Source organism: Vipera berus (genome assembly GCF_964194415.1).
Source record: "Vipera berus genome assembly, chromosome: 7".
NCBI lineage: Eukaryota > Metazoa > Chordata > Lepidosauria > Squamata > Viperidae > Vipera > Vipera berus.
The window spans coordinates 5,339,775-5,357,630 of record NC_138209.1 but is presented as its reverse complement, the minus strand read 5'-3'; the positions used below and the strand labels follow the sequence as shown (position 1 = coordinate 5,357,630).

At 45.0% G+C, this 17,856-nt stretch overlaps 1 protein-coding gene across 1 annotated transcript in view; it reads right to left on the bottom strand.

The window, feature by feature from the left end:
- LOC308671223 (catenin alpha-2) overlaps positions 1-17,856 on the bottom strand; it is a gene marked incomplete at both ends in the record, with an annotated part of 512,303 nt that overhangs the window by 11,831 nt on the left and 482,616 nt on the right. Inside the window, one exon of the mRNA XM_081333323.1 lies at positions 12,349-12,492. Coding sequence (XP_081189449.1) covers positions 12,349-12,492 — 144 coding nt within the window. The remainder of the gene's footprint in view (positions 1-12,348; positions 12,493-17,856) is intronic.

Here is a 17,856-nt window from a genome sequence, read left to right as displayed (position 1 = left end):
CTCCTCACACAGCTGAGCCTCATGAGGAACATGATTGGAGGGGCCAGGCTGAGAGTCCTGTAGTGCATCACAGCCTCCCTCCGACACTGAAGGCTCTCCAAACCCCTCCTCCTCCTCCTCAAATTCCTCAGACTTAGCTGCTGGGAGCACAGGCTGACACTGAATCACAACAGGCACCTTGCTCGGCAATGCAAATTCTGGTTGCAACTGTGCTCGTAAGTCGAGGACTACCTGTAAAGCTTTGCTAATTGTATTGATCCTGGTTTATCATGGTCGCCTCGCCTTCCAGGTGCCATAACACAGTAACAGAGTTGGAAGGGACCTTGGAAAGTCTGCTCGAGCAGGAAACCCTATCCTGGTAGACCTCGAGTTACGACCACAATTAAGTCCAAAATTTCTCTTGCAAAGTGAAGCATTTGTTAAGTGAATTTTGCCCTATATTGCCACCTTTCTTGCTAACGGTTGTTACGTGAATCACGGTCATTCTTGCGTTAGTCAGTACATCTGGCTTCCCTCTTGACTTTGCTGATCAGAAGATCGCAAAAGGGGATCACGTGACCCCAGGACACTGCAACCGTCATAAATATGAGTCAGTTGCCAAGCACCCGAATTTTGATCCCGTGACCACAGGGATGTCGCAACGGCCAGAAGTGGGGAAAATGGCCCAGTTCACTTTTTCAGTGCTGTTGTAACTTTGATGGGTTGCAACTTGAGGACTACCTGTACCATTTCAGACAAATGGTTGTCCAATCTCTTCTTAAAACCCTCTAGTGCTGGACCACCATATTTGATCCAGGCATTCAAAGCCAGTGTCTCTGTACGTGCAGAGGTCTCTTGCTGGAAAAAACAAAGACACTTGGCTGGTCCACAATATCCTACTTTGACTTGAGAGGGTGTAACTAGGTGTGTTTTTTTCCAAATCAAGATGTTGTGTTAAATCAAAATAGACCAAACTGATGCCTCAAAGTGTGCTCAATGATGCTATGTGCAGCCACAGTCAAGAGAGTTGGGCCTTCCCCCCCCACCTCTGTTTCACACGGTTTCTATCATCTTTAGGGACTTTTCTTAGACATAGTCATTTAAATCCATTTTATCGATGGACAATTTGTTTTCCTCCAGATACTGGAAGATCTGAGCTTTTTACAACCAATTAACAGAAAGACAACTCGATAATGAGAAATTAACCACCTTAACAAATGTCTTCCCGATACTAGGTGTTAGATCCGATGATTCCCTTTGGATCCAAGACCTCGGGAATTTGGTTTAATCACCAACTGTGAATAAAATTTTGAGGTAGGCAACCGAGGGCGCACATTACGAAGGCGTTTGAATTGATGACGTTCTGTTTATAAATCGTGTAAACCGGGGAGGAGGAATTTTTGCCGGCATGTTGCTATAAAATTAGAAAGGCAATCAGTGCTGTCTTCGATTCGGTTTGTGGTGTTCGATTCTCCTTTAAAAGGGCAAAAAAAAAAAAACCCTACAGGTGCTTTATCTGGGAATAAGCCACAATGAATTCTATCGGCTTACATTTGAATAAGCACATTTACCATTGCAGAGAGCAAATAGCAATTTACTCAAATCTTCCCTGTAAAAACAGAAGCTCTGTAAGGAGTTTTGGATGGCCGTGTCGGATTAGGCAAGCGGGAAGGAATCGAAAGAACCTGCTGCAATGCCTATTTGCAGAGTTTGGGAGATCATTGTTTAATTTATTTTCTGTAAGGAAGATGTGTTTGAACCCGTGCTCGTCCGCCAAGAGTGAAGAGGTATTCACTTCCAGCTCCATCTGCAGACAGGCCACTGTTCATTTTATTTTTATTTAATCCCTGCCTTTCTTCTCTAGTGAGTACTCTAGGCCGTTAATGCTATTTCAAAAGAAAAGAAAAGAAAGCAGAATCCAAATGATATTAACAATAATGACAGGTGACATTATTTTACTCTCGAACCTTAAAAGCCTGTCAATAGATGTGACTGTTTTTGAAATGAATTTTGAAATGCTGAAAAGGAGGCAGAGATAAGTCTTGATAGAGTCCATCCATACGTTTTCTTTTTCTTTCTTTCTTTCTTTCTTTCTTTCTTTCTTTCTTTCTTTCTTTCTTTCTTTCTTTCTTTCTTTCTTTCTTTCTTTCTTTCTCTTTCTCTCTCTCTCCTTCCTTCCATTATTTTTATCAATAACTCAAGGCAGCAAACTTACTTCTTCCTTCTCCTATTTTCCCCATAACAACAACCCTGTGAGGTGGACTGGGCTGAATGAGAGGGACCGATCCAAGGTCACCCAGCTGTCTTCCATTCCTAAGACAGAACTAGAACTCACGGTGTCCTGGGGATTGGCTCAAACTCACCCAGCTTGCTCTCATGGCTAAGGCAAGACTAGAACTCCCAGACTCTTGGTGAGTGGCCCAAAGTCACCTTAGGCTTTCATGCCTAAGGTGGGACTAGAACTCACCATCTCCTGGTTTCTGGCTTAGTATCTTAACCTCTAAACCAAACTGGCAAAAGAAGTAGAGAAAGTGTCCTTTCCCACATGCCAAAACATGTTCTTTGACCCTGGGGACATTTTTTTTTAGAAGAGCCTCTTTTGTAGCTTTTAATGCCCTGGAAGAGTATAATGGGAAAAATAGATACTTCCCCCCCCACACACACACACCTCTTCAGAGCTTAAAGGGCTAATACCAACTGATGAAGTTACTCCTTATTTGCAAATAGGCATGCAGCACAAACCTACCACAAGTGGACTATGTAAGACAGACATGTCAAACACAAGGCCCGGGGGCCAGATCCAGCCCGCGAAGTGGTTTCATGTGGCCTGCGAAGCCATCCTGGAAACAGTGAGGGAACGGTCCCCGCTGCCTTGGCCCTGGCCCAGAGACCCTCCTCCTGCCAGAGACCCCCAGATCTGTCCCACTCCTGCCCAGGCCCCCATAGGCACCCTTGATGCCAATGATGTACAGTAGAGCTGGCCATGCCCACCCAGTAGGCCAGGGGTGTCAAACTCAATTTCATTGAGGGCCACATCAGCATTGTGGTTGCCCTCGGGGGGCCGGGTGAGTATGGCCAGGGCGGGCGTGGCCTACTGGGTGGGCGCAGCTGGAGTGTGTATGGCCTACTGGGTGGGCATGGCCAGCTCTACTGTACATCATTGGCATCAAGGGTGCCTATGGGGGCCTGGGCAGGAGTGGGAGAGATCTGGGGGTCTCTGACAGAAGGAGGGTCTCTGGGCCAGGGCCAAGACAGCGGGGACCGTTCCCTCACTGTTTCCAGGATGGCTTCGTGGGCCACATGAAACCACTTCGCGGGCCGGATCTGGCCCCGGGCCTTGTGTTTGACATGTCTGCAGTAGGCCATATGCACTCTAGCCACGCCCACCCAGTAGGCCACGCCCACCCTGGCCATACCCACCCGGCCCCCCGAGGGCAACCACAATGCTGATGTGGCCCTCAATGAAATTGAGTTTGACACCCCTGATGTAAGAGAACTCATGGAGGCTGAGAAAGAAAAAGGAGCATTTCCCACCCTCGGACCGTTCAGACCTTGGACAAGGCTAGTTAGCCTTTGAGTTTCCCATTTTGGGAAAAAAGAAGAAGTTTGAGCAGTTCTTTGAGGACCTACCTCAAGGAATCCAGGCGTCAATGAAAGTGAACGTTTGGCCGGCTCAGTTTCCAAGACTTTATAACCTAACTTTTTATTTCTTGATGCTAAACCTGATTAATCAAACTCTACGTGAACCTGGGCTTCTTTGTTCAATTTTTTGTTTAAAATTTATACCTAAAGTTAAAATACCAAGCAAAGAAAAGAAGAAACAAACTAACAACCATCAGGCACTACAAGGGAAAAAAAAGCATGTATGTGCAAAAAACCCCCAACAACAAATATATCATTCACACGGACATTAAACATAAAACGTCCGCTCTGGCTGAATGCTGAAAAATATATCAGAAATATCTGATCCCTTCTCTTCCCCTTACATAAGAGGTCTGCGAGTAGTTATAAACTTTCTCACCTGTATTTGATTAAAAAATACTATGTTACATAGGAAGACGTCTCTGATGTGGAAATATATTTATCTATCAATCAAATTGACCCAGCATCCCTCCATCCATCCATATCCCAGAATTGGTCTGTAAAGGACTTTCTAAGTCCTGGTAATGAAAATAAAGGTAATGAAGTAAACATAAGGAAATTATATGGATGTCTTGTTTCATTGGAGCTGAACAAAAGCTACTCTTTGGGGGCAGAAGAGACAGCAGATGTGCCTGGAAAACAGACACCAGATTTGTGCATTGTATTATTCAAAGCACACTCAAAATAACCACCTCCGTATTTCTAATTCTGACATGAGGAGAAGGATGACAGGACATGGAGAAGCAGCAGCTGGCTGATTTTTAACGGGTTTCAAATGCTAACCAGGCTCTGGCTTGGTTGATATGTGGATGTGCCAATTCAGGCTGGTAGGTTACTCAGAAAGATCTTAAAAAAAAAAATCTCAGAAAAAGACCAGGACAAATAACTTCCATACTACTGATAGAAGAAAATATTTGTAGCTCAAGGCTGAACTGTGGGGCCTTTGGTGCTCTCCGAGCTGGGTGGTTTTCTTGAAGATGTTTCATTACCCAACTAGGTAACATCATCAATGCTAGAAGGCACTGGGATTCATGGGGAGGGAGGAGGAAGAGGAGGAGGAGGAGGAGGAGGAGGAGGAGGAAGAGGAGGAGGAGGAGGAGGAGGAGGAGGAGGAGGAGGAGGAGAATGATGACGACGACTGTGGAGTCCTTGGTTGGGTATTTTTATTACCCAACTAGGTAACATCATCAATGCTAGAAGGCACTGGGATTCATGGGGAGGGAGGAGGAGGAGGAGGAGGAGGAGGAGGAGGAGGAGGAGGAGGAGGAGGAGGAGGAGGAGGAGGAGGAGGAGGAGAAGGAGGAGGATGACAACGACGACTGTGGAGTCCTTGGTTGGGTATTTTTATTACCTAACTAGATAACATCATCAGAGCTAGAAGGAAGTGGAGTTTATACTCTGTTTATATATGAATAACTTGCCCTGTTAAGAGCTGGTGGGAGTGGTGTTCATGGTTAATCAATGCAGATTAACGCCAAAATTAACACTGGAACAACAATAAAAAAAAGTAAACACTATTCGAATCAAGGAACTACCAGCTCAGACAAACAACCCAACGGTAATCAACGTAATCAGGGAACCACTAAGAACGCTCTCACCAACACTGACAGGATAAGCCACTCTTTCCTAGCCCTGATGATGTTGCCTAGTTGGGTAATGGAAAGTCTGCGAGAGAACAGCCAAGTCCAGAGAACACCAAGGATCCCACAATTTCCACGCTGCAATCAAGAAAACCACAGGGATTTGTTCACAAAGGCATCAGGAGTAAAGCTTGAACTGGATGAGACTTTTAAGGCAACGCTGTACACCGCTGTATAAAAACGTAGTGAGACCACACCTGGAATACTGCAACCAATTTTGGTCATCATATCACAAAAAAGATGTTGAGACCATGGAAAAAGTTTAAAGAAGAGCAATTAAGATGATCCAAGCCCTGGAGACTAAAACATATGAAGAATGGCTGCAGGACTTGGGTTTGGCTGGTCTAAAGAAAAGAAGAAATAGGGGTGACGTGATAGCAGTATTCCAGTATTTGAGGGGCTGCCACAAAGAAGAGGGGGTCAAATTATTCTCCCAAGCACCAGAGGGCAGGACGGCACCCGACCTTCGCTCCTTCCGACGCGATCTGAAGACCCATTTATTCGAACAAGCCGGCCTGGCCTGATGGGGGATGGGTTGGGATTTTATTGTGGTTCTTATATTATTATTTATTGTTTTAGCTTGGGCCTTGTATTTAATTCTTTTTTTAACTTTTGTATCCTGTATTTTATATGTGCCCTGTTCACCGTCCTGAGTCCTTCGGGAGAAGGGCAGTATACAAATAAAATTAACATTAACATTAACATCCCAAGTCTTTCTCAATGGAGTATCTAGAGCAGTGAGGGCGAACCTTTCAGAGACCGAGTGCCCTAACTGCAACCCCAAACCCACTTTTGTATCGTCGGGGGCCGGCTGGGCGTGGCCCATCGGGTGGGTGTGGCCCATCGGGTGGGCGTGGCTGCGGTGGTAACGGCAGACTGGGTGGGACTAAAAAGGTCAATCAATTCCAACTTTGCAAGATCGTGTTTTTTCCCCGCAAGAAGTTGAAATTGATGGATTGATTGAACCTTTTTTTTGCACATGACGGCGGTGGTGGCGGCCTAAAGTGAAAAGGTTTTATAAAAGCCAACTGAAGACCTGGGAGTGGGGCGACGGCACGCGTGCCCACAGAGAGGGCTCTGCGTGCCACCTGTGGCACACATGCCATGGATTTGCCCCCATGGATCTAGAGATACTTCTCGATGTACAATTGAGCTTCACTGATGTACTGGGATCAGACCGTGCAAAGCTGATAAAGCTATATCCACCTGTCCAATTACGGAACACCCCAAACTTTGGTCATGCTTCTATCCCTACAGCCTCTACCTTTCTCATTGTCTAAAATTAATGAGCATTGCCTGATGTGACATCCCCACTTTAGTTTGCATATGACCTTGATGAAAGGCATTCTTTGAAGAATGGAGCGGGGAGTTTTCTCCTGATCCGCGGTCCTTTGGTCATTTCCTTCCCATTCATTCCCTACCCATTAATTAGCAACTATTTATGCCGGATGTCTCAATTTGGGTCTTCAACTCTCTCTTCCAAGGTTCAAAGGCACAACTTAGTTATTCAGAGTAATAGGGCCTATTTTCAAGCAAGCTCTCTCACGAAGCTACACGCTCAACTCCTAAGACTGGCTCTGACGGGCTAACGTGCCTCAGGTTGGCAGGAAGCAAGCGGAATAATAACAAGGAATAAGGAACAAAACGGAAATAAACCCCTTGACTTATCCACTTCTTCTACTGCGTTCCCTTTAAGGAAACTAATCCCGTCCATTTTTTCCGCCCGGTTTTTTTTTTAATTCACAGCTTTTCATCCCACAAAAGAGGATCCAACAGGTCTAAAGCAACTTGGGGCTTTTCAGCGTTTTTGTGTGGGGGAAAAAAAGGGGGGGTATATTAATAATCCTCCTTTGAATGCGAGCATGCGATTCGTTTACAATGAAGTTGCTAATCGCTCAAGAAAAAGACCACTAAAATCTAATTGTCTGAGACTTTCTCAAGGTCTAGAAAGGAAGGCAGGTATATTTACAAAAAAACAAACAAACTGTACATTTGGAGCGGGATACTTATTCCAGTGACAATTGGAAAATATTTGCATGGTTTCTCCGTTGAACTAACTAACTTGGGACGGGGTATTTGGGGGCTCAGGTTTTCCTGATGAATGCAATTCCTTAGGGTGCCTTTTGGCTAGAGTGAATGATTCTCTTTGATCTTCTCCAGACATACAAGGAAAAAAAAAAGTCTTCAGAGGAACAGTGGGATTCAAAGGTGAAATGATTAATTAACCCCTGCCCGCTGAAACAATAAAAATAATTATACTGATAATCAGGGCTTTTTTTCCTCATAGAACGCTCAGAACGGAGTTCCGGCACCTTTTCTTGGATGGAACCTTGTAGGGTAGGCAAGGCGGGTTGTATGACATGTGTGAGTTCCGGCACCTTTTTCTTTTACAAAAAAAGCCCTGCTAATAATAAGTTACGTTTGGCATGCAGGGCTAACAGAAAGGCAAGGGCAAAAAGCAGTGGAAGACTTTTCACCACTCCGGTTTGCTAGAAAAAGGAAATAAGGTGGTTAAATGTAACTACGATAGGCAGTTTGGTGTAGCGGTTGGGGGGGGGGGAATCAGACTGTGAGTTCTGCCTTAGGCACAAAGCCAGCTGGGTGACATTGGTCAATGACCAGGAGACTATGAATTCTAGCCTCACCTTAGGTGTGAAAACTGGCTTGGGGATTTTAAGACAATCACCAGGAGACAGTAAGTTCCAGTCCCACCTTAGACATGAAAGCCAATTGGTGACTTTGGGCCAGTTGCTAGGAGATGGTGAGTTCTAGTCCTGCCTTAGGCATGAAAGCCAATTGGTGACTTTGGGCCAGTTGCTAGGAGATGGTGAGTTCTAGTCCTGCCTTAGACATAAAAGCCAATTGGTGACTTTGGGCCAGTTGCTAGGAGATGGTGAGTTCTAGTCCTGCCTTAGACATAAAAGCCAATTGGTGACTTTGGGCCAGTTGCTAGGAGATGGTGAGTTCTAGTCCTGCCTTAGACATGAAAGCCAATTGATGACTTTGGGCCAGTTGCTAGGAGATGGTGAGTTCTAGTCCTGCCTTAGGCATGAAAGCCAATTGGTGACTTTGGGCCAGTTGCTAGGAGATGGTGAGTTCTAGTCCTGCCTTAGACATGAAAGCCAATTGGTGACTTTGGGCCAGTTGCTAGGAGATGGTGAGTTCTAGTCCTGCCTTAGGCATGAAAGCCAATTGGTGACTTTGGGCCAGTTGCTAGGAGATGGTGAGTTCTAGTCCTGCCTTAGACATAAAAGCCAATTGGTGACTTTGGGCCAGTTGCTAGGAGATGGTGAGTTCTAGTCCTGCCTTAGGCATGAAAGCCAATTGGTGACTTTGGGCCAATTGCTAGGAGATGGTGAGTTCTAGTCCCGCCTTAGACATAAAAGCCAATTGGTGACTTTGGGCCAGTTGCTAGGAGATGGTGAGTTCTAGTCCTGCCTTAGGCATGAAAGCCAATTGGTGACTTTGGGCCAATTGCTAGGAGATGGTGAGTTCTAGTCCTGCCTTAGACATAAAAGCCAATTGGTGACTTTGGGCCAGTTCTAGGAGATGGTGAGTTCTAGTCCTGCCTTAGACATAAAAGCCAATTGGTGACTTTGGGCCAGTTGCTAGGAGATGGTGAGTTCCAGTCCCACCTTAGACATAAAAGCCAACTGGTGACTTTGGGCCAGTTGCTAGGAGATGGTGAGTTCTAGTCCTGCCTTAGGCATGAAAGCCAATTGGTGACTTTGGGCCAGTTGCTAGGAGATGGTGAGTTCTAGTCCTGCCTTAGGCATGAAAGCCAATTGGTGACTTTGGGCCAGTTGCTAGGAGATGGTGAGTTCCAGTCCCACCTTAGACATAAAAGCCAATTGGTGACTTTGGGCCAGTTGCTAGGAGATGGTGAGTTCTAGTCCTGCCTTAGGCATGAAAGCCAATTGGTGACTTTGGGCCAGTTGCTAGGAGATGGTGAGTTCTAGTCCTGCCTTAGGCATGAAAGCCAATTGGTGACTTTGGGCCAGTTGCTAGGAGATGGTGAGTTCCAGTCCCACCTTAGACATAAAAGCCAATTGGTGACTTTGGGCCAGTTGCTAGGAGATGGTGAGTTCTAGTCCTGCCTTAGACATAAAAGCCAATTGGTGACTTTGGGCCAGTTGCTAGGAGATGGTGAGTTCTAGTCCTGCCTTAGGCATGAAAGCCAATTGGTGACTTTGGGCCAGTTGCTAGGAGATGGTGAGTTCTAGTCCCGCCTTAGACATAAAAGCCAATTGGTGACTTTGGGCCAGTTGCTAGGAGATGGTGAGTTCTAGTCCTGCCTTAGGCATGAAAGCCAATTGGTGACTTTGGGCCAGTTGCTAGGAGATGGTGAGTTCTAGTCCTGCCTTAGGCATGAAAGCCAATTGGTGACTTTGGGCCAGTTGCTAGGAGATGGTGAGTTCTAGTCCTGCCTTAGACATAAAAGCCAATTGGTGACTTTGGGCCAGTTGCTAGGAGATGGTGAGTTCTAGTCCTGCCTTAGACATGAAAGCCAATTGGTGACTTTGGGCCAGTTGCTAGGAGATGGTGAGTTCTAGTCCTGCCTTAGGCATGAAAGCCAATTGGTGACTTTGGGCCAGTTGCTAGGAGATGGTGAGTTCTAGTCCTGCCTTAGACATAAAAGCCAATTGGTGACTTTGGGCCAGTTGCTAGGAGATGGTGAGTTCTAGTCCTGCCTTAGGCATGAAAGCCAATTGGTGACTTTGGGCCAGTTGCTAGGAGATGGTGAGTTCCAGTCCCACCTTAGACATAAAAGCCAATTGGTGACTTTGGGCCAGTTGCTAGGAGATGGTGAGTTCTAGTCCTGCCTTAGGCATGAAAGCCAGCTGATTGACTGTCGGCTATAGAAAGGAGACGGCAATGGCATATCACTTCTGGGTTGGGTCAGGAGAAACACCTTGACAAGAAAACTGCAGTGATTAACTGAAAGGCACCGCCCCCCCAAAAAAATAGATAAATTAAATAAGAGAAAGGGGGGGAAAAGTACCAGATCAGTGAAGTACAATATACAATATCCCCCAAAACAATCAACGTAGAGGTTCCTTAGCTTGTCACTGCCATTAGAAGGGCACATTTTGTGCCAACCTGTAGTTGCCTGAAAATAAACACGGACCGGTCTCACCCATTAGCTGGAGGCAGAAGGCCTCTGATCCTCTGATGGGTTTTATTTTAATTAAAGTTTAGAGAAGTTATGTCGTTACTGTATGTGACAAACCACCTCAAAAATCCTTTGTCTGGGAAGGGCAGTATATAAGTTGTGCAAAGAACCGTGTTTTTTTTTGTAAGATACATACAATTCCCACTGAATTTAACAAGGATTAAAAAAAAGTCTTTTAAACTTCACCTCCAGAACTGGTTTACATGGGGTCTGATGGAACCTCCTTTTTCACACACAGGGGTAGACAACCTTGGCTCTTTGATGACTCATGGACTTCAACTCCCAGAATTCCTGAGCCAGCTGTGCTGGCTCAGGAATTCTGGGAGTTGAAGTCCACGAGTCATCAAAGAGCCAAGGTTGCCTACCTCTGCACTAGACCATGCATTACTATAGTTGCCTGAAGCAATTCTCAATTGGCACAGAGAAAGAAGCTTTCATTCCTTCAAACCGGTGTTGTTGGGTAGCACCATATGTACATTTCTACAGTTATCAGCTGGTGGGAAAAATCAGTATGTTGCTGATGATCATCATCATCGTAACCATAATCAGTGATACTAATCATGCCATATTTGCAATTCCCATTTCAATTGGGGGAGGGGGGGAGAGCTGGATAGAATCACTAAAGGCAGATATGTTTGTTTGTTTTTTTGATGGCCTACACAACGCTCATGACCCGATGTGTTGCACTCGCCTTGAGTCAAGCTACAGGACATTCACATGCCTAGGTGAAGATTTTGCTGATCCTCATACATCTGGCGCCGATTCGGATTTAAGCTTTATTCGACCGGGTTCTTTTGTATGGGCTTGAGCAAATGGATCTTCTGACCTGAAGCTTAACGTAAGGTCTCGATCCTTTGCGCCCGACATTCATCGAGTCAGGTAAAGGTAAAGGTTCCCCCGCACAAGCGTGCTAGTCGTTTCCAACTCTAGGGGCCGGTGCTCATCTCCGTTTCAAAGCTGAAGAGCCAGCACTTGTCCAAGGACGTCTCCGTGGTCATGTGTCCGGCATGACTAGACGCCAAAGGCGCACGGAACGCTGTTACCTTCCCACCGTCGTGGTCCCTATTTTTCTACTTGCATTTTTACGTGCTTTCGAACTGCTAGGTTGGCAGAAGCTGGGACGAGTAACAGGCGCTCACTCTGTTACGCAGCACTCGGGATTCGACCTGCCAAACTGCCGACCATCTGATCGACAAGCTCAGCGTCCTAACCCACTGAGCCACCGCGTCATCGAGTCAACCAAAGTTCAAATCTGAATCTGCGCCGGATAAGGGTCAACAGAATTTAACGGGGTGGGGGGGTGGGATGGACTTGCACTGCTTGTGGCAACTTAATGACTTTAAGCTGATGACGGAGTTAACTCCACACCCAGCTCTGCCTGCTCTTCTCCTATAGCACCTGATTTATCGCACAAATTGGGGGGGGGGGCAGAACTAACCAGCAACCCTATATCTCAATAACTGAATCCAGTATCTGCTAGCTACAATATATGGGTGAGAGAATAGACCCGTGAGTAAAATACACCCCCAATTAAAAAAATGCCCTGCATCTTTCAGTTAAAACATATTGCACCCACCATTAAAAAAAATGCCCTACTTCTTTCAATATTGTTTTCCCTTAAATTTCTTCAGCAAACGTTTTGGCCTGATCGGGGAGAGCCTCTTGCCCTAAATTTAGATCCTTCATTTAAATGTTGGGGTTATTAACCTGCACGTCAGAGACTCGTTTCAAGCCCAAAGCAAGTGTTTTTAAACCCAAAACAAGGCCGACTGGGATTTCCCAGCAATTTGAAATCGCCCCACCGCTAGGGACTCAGCTAACTCCCTCCTCTTGAAATAAGTAACGCCCCTTACAATCGGAACCCGTTTTTACACCTGCACGGAAAGGTATACTTTAGAAAGAAGGTTTACTCACCATGGAAGAGTCCCCACTTCCGTTTGCAACCGTTGCTCCTTCAGCACAGGTGGCTAGGTGGGTAGAAAGTTGACTAGCCCTGCCCCCATCTATGACATCACACTCTACCTCATAAAAGGTAGTGAAAGTGCTTTGAACTCCAGGCTGATTTCCGAGAGATACAGAAAAGAAAGAGTGTGTGTGTGAGAGAGAGAAAAAGAGAGAGGGAGCGAGAAGCAAGAGAAATAGGGTGCCCTATTGCAGGAGGAAGGAGATTGGGCCCGGGAAGGGGAAGAGGAAATGGAAGGGGAAAGAGGAAATGGAAGGGGACGGGGTTGTGTGCTGAAAGAGTTAGGCTCCACAACTTTTCAGGGACTTCCAGGGTGAGTAACCCTGTTTTAGCAATGCTCTCCCTTGCTCCCTCAGCACAGGCACATCAAAACCAAGATTGCCGATGAGAAAGGGGAGGGACGGGAACGATGGGTGGGGGAGGACAGGTGGTCCTTGACTTCCAACAGTTCCATTCGAAGTTACAACGGTACTAAAAAAAGGGGGGGGGACTTAGGAGCGTCTTTTCACATTTGCGATTGTGGCAGCATCCCCCTGGTCATGTGATCGAAATTCCGCCTCTTGGCAACTGACTCGTATTGATGACGGTTTCCAGTAGTCCCGGCGTCAAGGGATTCCCCATTTTGTGAACTTCTGGCGAGCAAAGTCAGCGGGGATAGTCAGATTCACTTAACCACCGTGTTCCCGATGTAACCGTAGCGATTTTCTTGACAACGGTGGCAAGCAAGGTTGCACAATGCAGCAAAACTCACTTCACACTCTCGCTTAGCCACAAAAAATGCCGGGCAGAGTTGTAGCTGTTCAGTCGAGGACTACCTGTAGAGTGGTGCTAAATTAAAGACTGCTTTTGTCTGACTGGAGTGTAACTTGCTGGGCAGTGAGTGGCCTTCATTTTTGCAGTCTCACATTGTGTGCAAAATCTGGGTGTTCCTCTGATTCTTGCTACACGTGAGCATCTGAATACAGAACAACAGAGTTGGAAGGGACCATGGAGGTCTTCTAGTCCAACCCCCTGCTCAGGCAGGAAGCCCTATACCATTTCAGACAAATGGCTGTCCAGTCTCTTCTTAAAAACCTCCAGTATTGGAGCATTTACCACCTCTGGAGGCACGTTATTCCACTGGTTAATTGTTCTAACTGTCAGGAAGTTTCTCCTTAGTTCTAGGTTGCTTCTCTCCTTGACTAGTTTCCATCCGTTGCTTCTTGTCCTGCCTTCAGGCGCTTTGGAGAATAGCTTGACTCCCTCTTCCTTGGGGCAGCCCCTGAGATATTGGAAGACTGCTGTCATGTCACCCCCCTAGTCCTTCTGCAAGAGAACAGGAGCAGTGGAGGACGTGGTTTGCACATGGGACTTCAGGAGATCATGATATGACGGTAGCACTCGCTGGATAATGGCAGACCGGGTTAGTGGTGTGGCAGTTTGCTGCAGAGACCACTGATACTACACACAGGTAGTCCTTGACTTACAACCATTCATTTAATGACTGTTTCACGTTACAATGGCGCTGAAAACAAGGACTTACAATTGGTCCTCGCACGTACAACCATTGCAGCATCCCCACTGATCAAACATCGGGGGCTTGGCAACTTGCCGGTATTTGCAACAGTTGCAACATGCCAGGACTATGTGGCTGCCATCTGCAAGCTTCCCAGCTGGCTCTGAACAAACCAGGTTAATGGGGAAGAAACCAGATTTGCTTAACAACCATGTGATTCACTTAGCAACTGTGGCAAAACAAGGTTGTAAAACTGGACGTGACTCACTTAACAACTGCCTTGCTTAGCAACAGAAATTCTGTTCCCAATTCTGGTCATACGTCAAGGGACTACCTGTGTTTTATTCATCTAAAAGGACCACAATTCTACATAAATGATCATCTGTTTTGCTCCTAACTCAGGAGGCAAAACTGGTCTTGCCTCCTTCTATCTCTGGATGAGGGAGATAACCGATTTAAAAATGTGGGAAAGAAAGAAAGAAAGAAAGAAAGAAAGAAAGAAAGAGAAAGAAAGGAAGGAAGGAAGGAAGGAAGGAAGGAAGGAAGGAAGGAAGGAAGGAAGGAAGGAAGGAAGGAAGGGAAGAAAGAAAGAAAGAAAGAAAGAAAGAAAGAAAGAAAGAAAGAAAGAAAGAAAGAAAGAAAGAAAGAAAATTTTCTGTGAAGCAACATATGGCATCTTTACACATCACCCAGCCATCAATGACGTGACTGGGAGCCTGACTGCTTGACTGTTATTTTAGCTCAGTCACGGATGGGTGAATCTGAAAAATATTACAGATCCGTCGTATGAAAAAGACCTGAAGCCACTTTTGCATGTGAATTCATTTGGAAGGGGAAAAGCTTAACTTCCTTTCCGGTCCATGTGATTTGAGATTTGAGTTGGTGATAGATCTCAAGGTCTGTTTAATCAGGATAAAGAAAGATGCATCATGTAAAAAAAGCTAAGGCTGAATCCACAGGGAACAATCTCTCCCATTCTCCCTTTTAATTCCAGTTTTGTAGATGCTAACGTGATGGCTTCGCCTCTTCTGCTCCCGGCATGACTTCTTAACTCCAACACTGCATTTAACACTGGTGTGTGTGTGTGGGGGGGGGTCCTTGGGGCTCTCTCAGCTTGGTAGTTTTCTTGCAGACGTTTCATTACCAAACTAGTTAACATCATCAGTGCCAGAAGGGAGCGGGCTTTTTTGAGAGGAGGAGGAGGAGGAGGAGGAGGAGGAGGAGGAGGAGGAGGAGGTGGTGGAGGAGGACTGTGGGGTCTTTAGTGCTCTCTGAACTTGGTGGTTTCCTTGCAGAAGTTTCATTACCAAACTAGGCAACCTCATCAGCGTTATGATGTTCATTTTCTTTTCTTTCTTTCTTTCTTTCTTTCTTTCTTTCTTTCTTTCTTTCTTTCTTTCTTTCTTTCTTTCTTTCTTTCTTTCTTTCTTTCTTTCTTTCTTTCTTTCTTTCTTTCTGGAATATCCAACATCCAAACCCATCTCATATCCAGCAAACTCTGGGCGGCTTACAACACAAAAACACTGAAAAACATTAAACCATCCATTGTAAAAAAAAACACACTGCAGATAATGTTACAACGAAGGAGACAAGACGACAATGATGTTACCCAGTTTGGTAATGAAACGTGTGGGGGGGAAAAAAACGCCCCAGAATAACAGAGTTGGAAGGGATCTCGGAGATCTACTAGTAGTCCAACCCGCTGCTCAATCAGGAGACCTTATACCATTTCAGACAAATAGCTCTCCAGTTTCTTCTTAAAAATTCTCCAGTGATGGAGCACGTGCCATTTCTGGTTAAATGCTCTCCACCAAGCTCAGAGACCACCAAAGACCCCCACAGTTCAACCCTGAGCTACAGATATTCTCAGTGTGTGTACGCAGGCACGCCTGCATATGAGAACTAAATAGCATTTGTTGACGAGAAAGCTGAAGCGATCTTTGATAGTAAATCGTTCCGAGCTAAACGATGGCAACAGGGGGGAAAAAAGAGAATCTCCCTCTTCTCCAACAGTGATGGGTGGTGTGGTGCTCAGCCGAGAACCTTTTTAAAACTGACGTATGGATATTGCTAGGCTGTGCTGAGGGAGTAAGTGAACAGAAGCCACTGATTTACAAAGCACACTTCAAACGTGAGATGTCAACAAATGGGAGACACGGGCGATCCCTCTTTTCAAGTTTGTCAGATTAGTCCAATGTCATCTTACCAGAAGGAAAACATCTTTTCACAAGAAATAAATAGATAGATAGATAGATAGATAGATAAAGGTAAAGGTAAAGGTTCCCCCGCACATGCGTGCTAGTCGTTTCCGACTCTAGGGGCCGGTGCTCATCTCTGTTTCAAAGCCGAAGAGCCAGCGTTTGTCCGAGGACGTCTCCGTGGTCATGTGGCCGGCATGACTAGACGCCAAAGGCGCACAGAACGCTGTTACCTTCCCACCGGAGTGGTCCCTATTTTTCTACTTGCATTTTTACGTGCTTTCGAACTGCTAGGTTGGCAGGAGCTGGGATGAGTAACAGGCGCTCACTCTGCTACGCGGCACTCGGGATTCGACCCGCCAAACTGCCGACCTTCTGATCGACAAGCTCAGCGTCCTAACCCACTGAGCCACTGCGTCCCTTAGATAGATAAAACGGGCCTGCTAAATCCAAACGAAGTTAGCAAACATTTTTGGTCTCTAAATTTCCTTTAAACAGAAATGAGATGGCCTAGTTGTGCAGCTGGCTTCATTTTGGTTTTCTGGATAGCCCCAGAAGAAAGAGGAAAATTAACATTAATGGGGAGGTGGAAAGGAAGGGGGGAAAAATAGAGTTATTAGAGTATTAGAGTATTATAATCCCAAAGTTCTGATTTTCCACTTGGTGGGTAATTCATCGTGAATTCCTTTATTTCGTCTACTACAATATTTAAGGCCGTTTCCACTTCTAGGGAATTCTTGAGTCAAAGAAGTTTCTGTTACAAAAATATGCACGTGGATCTCTACGGACATAGTGTTGAATAATGTTCCCTGTGATTTCTGATTATTTTGCTTTGTTTCACTATTTAGATCTGCTCATCACAGTTTACAAAAATGTTCCTGTGAAAAAACTTGTTCTTTGCTTTTGATATTAAGTCTGCATTTGGGACCTATTTTATTTTTTAAATATTGAGCTGTGCTGAAGAATTGTAGGAGCAACAATGATCAATAATAATTTATGAAACGTGTATGTTACTCAACTTTATTAGTCTGTTATTCTAGTCACTCAAGTTTCAATGACTCTGGGTGGCTAATAATAATAATAATAATGTAATATTTTGCATGTAATCATTGTGAAGTTGCATTAGGTTTCCTTTCTAAGAAACACCAGTGGGCAAATCATTTATTACATTCCGTTTATGCCTTCTTGCTAACGTAATAATTTTGGTCCACGATCCATTTTTTTCTCTCCTAATAATCATTTTTATTCTTTCAAGAGCATACAAAACATAAGATGTTGCTTAATGAGCTGGTTATTCAATCAGACATTACAACTGAATGAACGGAATAATATTTTAAAAACTTGCATTGACTTATCTCCTCTACTATTAAAACTGTTTCATCCATTTTATTGTGCCATTTGATTTTTTTTTATGGCTTATTTCATGAACTCAGTTCAGATATAGTCAATTAATCAATGTGTTAATGCAAAAGGTTTGGGTTAGTTCAGCTAGAATTGTACACCTTTCTCAGGGATTTCTGAGAAACTGGAGCTGTGTTGTTGTTTTAGTTAAAAAGTTGTTGTTTAATGAGTGTAGAATTTATTTCCTTATTAAGATGAATTCTTGTTTATATTTTTCCTAAAAGGTATAATACCTATTAACAGCAACCAGATTTAGTACTTTTACAGTACATAATGTCAAAGAGTACTGTAGGAGGACAGGCAGAGCCTGGGGGGGGGGCAGAGTCAAAAGAGTCATCAGCCTGGAGTCATTTTGTTCCCACAAA